Source organism: Gobio gobio (assembly GCF_949357685.1).
Source record: "Gobio gobio genome assembly, chromosome: 21".
NCBI classification, from domain to species: Eukaryota; Metazoa; Chordata; class Actinopteri; order Cypriniformes; family Gobionidae; genus Gobio; species Gobio gobio.
In genome coordinates this window covers 33,782,490-33,791,662 of record NC_137117.1, presented here as the reverse complement: position 1 = coordinate 33,791,662, position 9,173 = coordinate 33,782,490, and the positions used below count along the sequence as shown (strand labels likewise).

General features: G+C 42.3%; 1 protein-coding gene across 1 annotated transcript; it reads left to right on the top strand.

Moving 5' to 3' along the window:
- Positions 1-1,947: 1,947 nt before the first annotated feature.
- On the top strand, positions 1,948-7,723 carry LOC307117263 (serine/threonine-protein kinase pim-1-like; the record flags this gene model as incomplete). The annotated part of the gene is made up of 7 exons (XM_079802054.1): positions 1,948-1,996; positions 2,631-2,725; positions 5,236-5,286; positions 5,438-5,816; positions 5,912-6,088; positions 6,202-6,290; positions 6,382-7,723. 7 exons carry the CDS (start codon positions 1,948-1,950, stop codon positions 6,391-6,393), a joined length of 852 nt encoding a protein of 283 aa, XP_079658180.1. The 3' UTR covers positions 6,394-7,723.
- Between the last annotated feature and the right edge of the window lie 1,450 nt (positions 7,724-9,173).

The window sequence follows — 9,173 nt, the reverse complement described above, 5'->3', positions numbered from 1 at the left end:
TGCCATAACCAATCGCTAACGTTTGGTTGTGACGTATGTCATGCGCCCTTCGCCTTCATTTCTCACATGAAAGTCCGTAAAATGTGTGAAGCCACCTCAGTGATAACCTAGTGCATTCGGATTGTGATTTATTCACGGTGGAGGGGAGAGTTTTGTGATGGGGAACGCGCTGCTCACGTGGTCCATAACATGATTGTATGCTGTAAATAAAATATCATATGCTTGGTATGATAGGAATAAATGCTGCCGTAAATAACGGCCCAATTCAAATGTTTACGTGCTTTTCTTCTTTTTATTTTTTGAGCGGTGATGAAATATATTGCTCTTGAAAATTTTTGCCAGCATTTAAAGAAATACAAGTCTAGAAATGAATCCAAATTACTGCGCAACCCACGGTGCTCTGCAGTGGTCAAAAAGGATATAAACTGCTATAAAAGTGAATTTTGAAGTGATATATTCTTGAAAACTCATGGATTCGGACAGCAATTAAATTACCACATGACCTTGGTGTTTGTCAAAACCAGTAGGTAATTCGGCCAGGGATTTTTATGCTGGTGGTGGGAGACGGACGGCAATAAAATCACTGACTACCCCCTGTAAATGATGACAATACCTTCCGACCCCACGAGAAACAATTACCGGGGCTTCAGCCAACTCCTTCACCACTAACGGAGCGAGCTGGAAAACCTAAGACTATACCACAGTCCCAGACGGAGTACTGAAGGAAAATTAAAATTGAGCGGAAGTACGTAGGAGGGCCGAGCCAGGCTACTCACAGCTGCCGTTTCACACTGCACGCGCGTGCAAGCAGTGTGTTGGCAGCGCAGAAGCTGAGTGTATGGAAAGTGGGAGCAGCTGCACCATGACATGCGTACTGCAAATACAGACGAGTATCATCCATTCTGTCACCTTTTCCGGTGCTTTGATTTATGATGGGCAGCATATATCTGATGCAAATGCGACAGTGTTCCCCTCTGTCCCAAACACATATATATAACATACTGTATATAGGTAGTTTTCATGATAAAAGTAACCTTAAAGATAAGATATGCCTAGTGTTAGTCATTTCAATGGGCCTTTGAAGTTTGGGCAAAAACTTATGGCAGTGTTTTCTTGTATTGTTTTTTCTCTCTCACAGCGCTGGATGTCATATGGTGATTGTGAAACACACGGAACACTTCACTACATGATTTCATGGTGAAATGTGTTATTTTTCATGTTAATCAGGTCAAAAATCTACTTTGTCGCGTCAGGGCTCTTAGATGTTTTTATTTAATTCCATATAACAAATGTATGACACATTTGCAATAACTATAAGGCCCGATTCTGTCCGATCCAGTTTTTATTTAATTCCACATAAAGAAATGTATAACACATTTGCATTAATCATAGGCCCGACTCTGTCTGGTCTAGTTTTGCCTAATAATTGACGGGAATATTCATTCCCTACACATACCCTTAAATGAGGCTCACGTTGGCCTCTTTTTGGGGCTCATAACTTTTTCTCTTCTATGGGCCTCGGGCTCGGGCTCTCATCCCAGGCCATAGTGTGGGGTGAAGGTTTTAAGCAAGCACAGCATTTTAAATTGGGTTCCCATAGCATAAGCTACGCAATACGAGAGTACTCTCGAAAGGGAACAACTCAGTTACGAACGTAACCTCGGTTCCCAGAGAGAAGGGAACGAGTATTGCGTAGCCCTGCGTGCTATTGTGCTTAGATCAGGGGATCGCTTCAGTCGATTTAACCTGAAATCCTATGGCGTAACATGGGCCTTTATAGCTGTAGGCCACGGCCATTCTGGTGGGATTTGGCGGGCTAGGGCGGGAAGCGACCTGATTGGTTTGCACGCCTCAGCAGTTTTCACAGCGATGTTTGTAAAGTGAGTCCGATGATTGGCGAGGTGTAAGATCAAGAGATCTGAGTACACCCCAAAACCCAGCATCAACATGGCGGTTCAACATCCTCATCCTCGCGGTGAGACCCCTGTTGATGCTGGTGAGGGAAACAGCAAAGATGGAGAGAGGAGGAGGAGGAGGAGAAAGTGGTGAAGGAGGAGGAGAGGAAGGAGGTGAGGTGAGGAGGAAGTGGAGGAGGAGTTGAGGAGGGTGATGGAGAGAGAAGGAGAAGAAGGTGGAGGAGGCGGGGAGAAAGAGGAGAGGAAGGAGTCAGGGAGAGTGCAGGAGAAAAGAAAGAAGAAGTGGTGGAGGAGGAGAGGGAGGAGATAAAAAGGAGGAGTGATAGAGGAGGCTGCACTCTTTCTTTAGAGCCACCAGAAAACAGACCCAGAGAACAGGTCAGGGAGAGGAGAAGCAGCCGCAGGATGAGGGACAGAAGAGGAAGGTAGCATGACCAGGAAGAAGTAGTGATGGTAAATGACACAACCATCTTGTGAGAAGTTTATCTTGTTTATATCCATAAAAAATTAATCACCTATATATGAATATACATTAATTGGAAAATAATAAATTAAGGGAACTTTTACTCTCCTACAGAATGAAGTCTCTAATGCCCTTTCTTTATGCATATTCTATATAGTCATTCAAACTCATAATTATATGAAAGTTTTAGATTAAATCTAGTAAATACAGAATGTCACAGGTTGAAATAAGTTATCTTTGTCTTTTCATAGACTACATCTTCAGTCACTATACTATTGGTGATGAGCTGGGGAAAGGTGGTTTTGGTGTGGTGTACGAAGGGAGACGCCTGGAGGATGACCTTAAAGTAAGTAAAATCACACGTCACAGGGTGTTTTGGTGTTGGTTCATGTTCATTGTTCCTTGTTCATGTTTTAGTTGATTATGTTCAAGTTATGTTTCTAAGTTTGTCTTGTTCTTTCACTTCCTGGTTTTGTCATGTTGCATTGTCATGTGATTCCCATGCCCTCAAGTGATCTTGTGTCTTGTCCTGTCATTGGTTCATTCTTTAATCACGGTTCACAGGTGTCTCTTGTCATTAGACTCAGTGTATTTAAGCCCTCATGTTTGCCGTGTGTCCTTGGCTGTGTTCGAAATCGCCCCCTATACCCTTAAATAGGGCACTATTTGAGTGAACATTCATTTTTAGTGGTGTCCGAAACAATAGTGGACGTTTTTGAGTGCACTCATTCAATCCCACCATGCACCGCAATAACGAGTGTACATTAGATGTACGCGCTGGAGAATATGCTTGTTCGATGCCCGATCGGCGTATGACAGCAAAGTCCCGCGAGAGCATTTCGAGAGCAAACGAGAAACAACTCCTTATGCTTTTGAAACGTTAGGCTTGTTTGAGATGCGCCTCACCTCGCCTGATATTCAGCCGAGACTAGGCGGCTGCAGTGAGGGGAGGAGTGAAAAAAGTGCAGGCAAGCCGGACAGTTCTATCTTCTCGTAGTGGATCAGACACCTGCGAGATCAAAGGCGGATATCGCGGGATTCACAATCGTGCGCTTTGTTGCTGATAAACTGGATGTAATTTAAGTTCTGTTACCTTTATATGAAAATAAACATTATGAACAAGACACCCAAAGTTTTTGTTATTTATTTCCATTCGAAAGACGTGTTTATCAATCATTTTTACTTTAATTAGGCCTACATACATGTTTGTATATATATTTTTTTATAAATATGACAACAATCACATAACCCACAAAGGCGGACCTCCCTCGGACACATTTCTAACCGGCATGCATCTCGCGCTGATCACCGGTGATCGGTTCTGCGCAGATTTTGCTCATCTCAAACAAGCCTGTTCTCTCACTCAACCAGACGGTGTGCTCTCAACGCACTGAGAGTCGCGCCCTGAATGAATTAACTTACCGCTGTCCGATTCGCCCTATGTACCCTCATTCTCCATTACTCCACTACTCCAAAAACGAGCCAACAAGCTTAAAGTTAACCCTATAACTCTTTACTTGTGTGGGACTGAACTTACTTGGAAAGGGGAATAATAAAGTAACTAATAAGCATTTAATTAAAAAAATAACAATAATATTTGTATATACCGTAGTAGGATATATTTCATACTTTATAGTAGGCTACTATTTATATTATGGGCGTCAGAAGCAAAAAAAAATGTCGGTGGGTCCTTTAACAGAAACATTTTACTGGAGTAGATGCAATGTACAAAAAATATATTTAATATATCGGCTTGTTTAAACGTCTGGTTGAGGAAGACACACCTACGGAATACACAATCTTTATCAGTAGCAATAGTGTAGGGGTAAGACGCTTAGCATTAAGATTTGACGCAAATTGATCAGAGGTTCGAATCCGTCTTTTACCAAACTCGCACTGATCCTTTTTTCCATCATATATCAGATCGGAAAGGAATTTATTTTCTATGAATATGAAGAAAATATTAGAGAAGTGAAAATAAAGCTACTAACCGATTTAATCAGTGTTTATCAGGGTATGTAAACAGACGTGCTCAATTAGAGATGATACAAGTGAGTGGGCCCAATATCATTGGTCTTAAAAAGTGTGTGAGTCGATGCCATCTCCTGGCGAAACGCGGGAATTCATTCAATGCACGGCGCGACTCTCACGTGCATTATGGGTATTCTCTAGCCGTCGAGCATACATCGGTTGCAAACTCGTTATTGTGGTGCATTGTGGGATTGTATGAGTGCACTTAATAACGTCCACTATGGTTTCGGACACCACTAAATGGCTGTTCCCTCAAATAGTGCCCACAGCTGAATCAATCATCCATCCATCTTCCGAACCGCACTGGTCCAGCCCAATATCATGCATACAGGTATAAATGATCCTTTTTAAGATGATTATTATATTGTTTGATTAAGGTTACATGCTAGTTTCCGTAGCATAGTTCAGGATAAATCTTTTCATTATTACTGGAGCTGCCAAACAGCAAGCACAAACTGCAAAAACGGCAGCCTTTCCGGCGCACTTAGTGTCCGAAATCACTCACTCGTTTTCGAAGTGGACTATATCAGTGGACTAATGTAGGGAATAGTGAATGAGGGTATAGGGGGCGATTTCGGAAACAGCCCTTGTCTGTTATTGATGTTGTTATCTGCTGCATAGGTGAGGTTTGTTTAGCCATGTCAAGTCTTTTGTTTTTGATTAAACTGCACTTGGGTCCAACAACTTGCCTCGTCAGTGGAGTAAACTGTGACAACACAAAACACGATCTAGCTTAATCTCATCCTTCTGATACAACACTTTAAGCCCTCTTAGTTGTATCTTATGGCTTCGACACGATAATTAATTGTTTGTTTTGTTCATCAGGTGGCCGTGAAATACGTCCCAAAGACAGATGACACAGAATGTATATTCATTGTAAGTAGGCTGGACAATATAAAATATCTCATATTAACATTAACCACAGACAAATGTTTCTTTGTTTTTTAATTAACAAACTGGTCCAAGACTGAGCTAAATCTTGTTTGGGAAACCACCTCTATCTAACGTCATAAAATCTGTCTTATAGCCTGATCATCCAAAGCCCCTTCCAAAAGAGATCGCCCTCACCATCCTGGCGAATAAAGGTCCCATCGTGCCAGAGGTCATCAGGCTGCTGGACTGGCAGGATCACCCTGACCACTTTGTGATGGTCCTCGAATGTCCCTCTCCCAGTGAGAATCTGAGAAAGTTCATGAGGCGTCACGGTGGAACACTCGACGAAGAGAAGACACGACATATCATGAGGCAGGTGGCTCACGCTGCCAACGTGTGCTGCCTTCGCGGAGTCTTCCACCGTGACATAAAACTGGCCAATCTGCTGATAAACAGCGAGACATCAGAAGTCAAGCTGATTGACTTCGGGTGTGGGGACATGCTGAGGAGTTCGCCGTACAGGTTATACTCTGGTTTGTATCGTCTGTATTGTATTGGCACTTTTAACTCCAGTGATGAGTTATGCGTTAATGCAAACTTGCTCATAAGACAAAATCTCTTTCCACAGGCACAGCCGATTACTCCCCTCCGGAGTACCATGTCAGAGGGACGTACTACGGCAGACAGGCGACGGCATGGTCACTAGGGATTCTGATGTTTGTGATGCTGCACGGAGATTTACCTAGTGATCATGACCTGCTTCAGCTGAAACAGAAGCGCTGCTCCAAACCCGGCCTGTCAACAGGTGAGATCTAGAATTAATAATTCACAATCATACAAAACATCTTAACATGATCAAATAGAGCAGATGTAAAGTTTAGGGTGATAATTAGTCTTCCCTCCCGTCTTCCTGCACAGAAGGCTGTGATCTGCTCGGGGCTCTCCTGCAGGACAAGCCAAGACGTCGACTTGCTCTAGGGCTAATCCTGCACCACAACTGGTTTAAGGTAGTGAACCTAAGATCGGCTGAAAAAGCATTAACTTTCTCATGAGAAGAATTTGCTAAGTCAAATCTGTCTTTTTTCTGTCTTGTCTCAGGTCGTCACATAAGGCCACTCCAGTTGGCGTCTTTCGTGCAGCTTGGCGTCTTGTGGGCTGCAATGGGAGTTTATGACAGTTGCAATGGGGGTTTATGACAGTTTTTTTCCATCCCTCCTCTTGTCTTTGCATCTTGCGCCTTGGCTTGAGGGAGCAGTATTTGTGTCTGGCGGTATATATGAAGAGTTCAGATGCAAACGCCTCTAAAAGCCACTTCATACTGAGTGAATGCTCTCCGCATATAGTATACGTTCATACAATACTTTCACTTCAAACCCACTAAATCCCTAGTCTGGCTCCGCCCTCCTATATACTTTCGCTTAATTTTCATTTTCCTTCAGTTCTCCGTCTGGGACTGCGGTATATTCTTAGGTTTTCTCAGAACAAATTTGAACTGGTCCAATCAGCGAACAGAGGGAGTGGCTGAGAACGATGACGTTGATGTCGTGCTCTGGTTTGAGATGACATGCGTCACGACCAAACGTTAGCGATTGGTTATGGCAGATCCAGAGTGGCTCTGGGCAGATCCAATAGTTTTAAACTTCAACAGAGTACCCGCCTTCAAGGAAGTTAACGCTTGTCAATGGAGAGTGGCCAGACTCTCTGTACAAATGAAAGGTACGAGAGTCTGGTAAGACCAGGCTACTAAATCCCAGCCTCAGCCCATTCAGAAGTACCAGTACTTAGGTAGAAACCTATACACAGTAGCCTGACAAAAATACTTATTTTAAAGAAAAACGTCAGACGGACTTAGAGGCTTTTGCATCTAAAGTCTTCATATGTACACACTACTTTGCACCATCCTGAGTCCAATAGGTTTCCAACATGGCTATTCATTTCTGAGGTTCCTCCCACAGTCCTCTGAATGCCAGGACCAAGGGTTCCCATCATGGCTGCATGGTCCTAGTTCTTGTAGTGCTGGGCGGTATAACCAAAGATTTATATCACAGTATTTTTCTAAATTATACCGGTTACGCGGTTTATGACAGTTTTTTTCCCCCCTATGCATGACCAGGGGCCTCATTTATAAACGTTGCGTACGCACAAAAGAAGGCGTACGCCACTCTCTACGCAATAATTGGTATTTATAAAAAGCAAACTTGACGGGAAAATGTGCGGTCCTTCACGCAAGCTCTGACCCAGGCGTACGCACAAAAACGGGTGAAATGTGAAATGGCGACACCGTCGGCAGATGGAAGAAACACGTGAAAGTGTGTGAAACTGCAGACCGTTGTGTAAAAGAAATGGCAATACTGCCTCTCATAAATAACTTGAAGACTTCACAAAGCAAGTCTTACAATTAACAGCCTACACGAACACCCGTTTGATCGATCTGCAGTGTAAAACAAACAAAATCAAACGAAAATTACAAAAGAAATGCAAAAAAAAAAAAAAAAGTGAAACATGTTCTGCAACAATATTGCCATGTTATGCAATTCATCCTCATAAATAATATGGTAAACAGAACGAAATAATGTACAAAACTGATATTCTCGTCAATGTGTCCGTCTCGCGGAGCAGATATAGATACAATTAGATTGAATGATAAATAGATAGATAGATAATTAGGGAGATATATAGATAGATAGATAAATAGATAGATAGATGTATTAATTGTCCACTGGGGAAAGTTGTTTTCATAGTAAAAATTTCTTCATCAGCTACGGAATCATGGTATTCATGCAAATGCCTTTAGTTTGTTTTATTTTCGATAAAATAACATATGACGTATGTCTCAACCATTCAGAAAGCTGCAAGAAATTACATTTGCACTGAACTATTTCCCATTTCCACGTAGATAATAGGGATAGGGATTAATAGGGATTCCCCAATAACTGCCGGCAGTCTCTCATCAAGAGGGGTCAGCTCCGGTGTCCCCTTTCCCCCACCCGTGGCAGACACACTCTGGTGATGGAGCGCTAGACGCTTTTTTGCTTCGACTTTGATGTCCGACCATTTCTTTTTTTTTTTCGGCCACGGTCCGAGGTTGTGAGGCTACAGCATTTACGGCGTCTGCAACCTTTTGCCATTCAAGTGCCTTTTTGGCATTAGTAATGTCCACACTGTGCCCTCCAAAACAACATTTTTCTCTTCTTTTCCATCTCGCCAACGATAACTTCTACTTCACATTGCGTGAAGTTACGTTTTTTTTATTTCTCTGTGTTTGCAATGATTTCGCAATCTATGAATATTAACTTGTGGGCGTTTCACAGACTATTTATGGGCAACTATGGGCGTGACATGAAGCCGCAAAAGCTGCGCTACATTTAGAATTGATTGTGATTTATTAAGGGAAAACTGTGTAGGATGTGCGTGCGCACGGTTTTATAAATCCGAATATTTCTGTGCGTACGCACATCCTATGTTTCATCCGTACGCCACTTCTGACGCAAATCCTACGCAAAGTTTTATAAATGAGGCCCCAGGTGTTAACCACATTTTCTACTGATAGGAAATACTGCAGTAGATTGACTAGAATGCCCTGTTTTACTGTCATTATGAGTGAATATTGTAGAAAAAATTTCACATTAGAATTAATACAGGTTTGCAAAGCCCCACAAAATAATGATGTAGGGTAGACAACAACCAATAAAACACAGACCTGCAACACACTCACTACAGACACATGAATATTAAAATATGACCACGGAGAGAAAAAAACTGAGTTGAGGGCACCTTAAGCATTTTAAGAATCGAACCCTATATAACAAACTGCCAAAACGAGGGAGAAACGCTGAGGAACATTTAAAAGGTCTAAGAATGTTTTCAATTCATTTAAGAGCACTACAGTC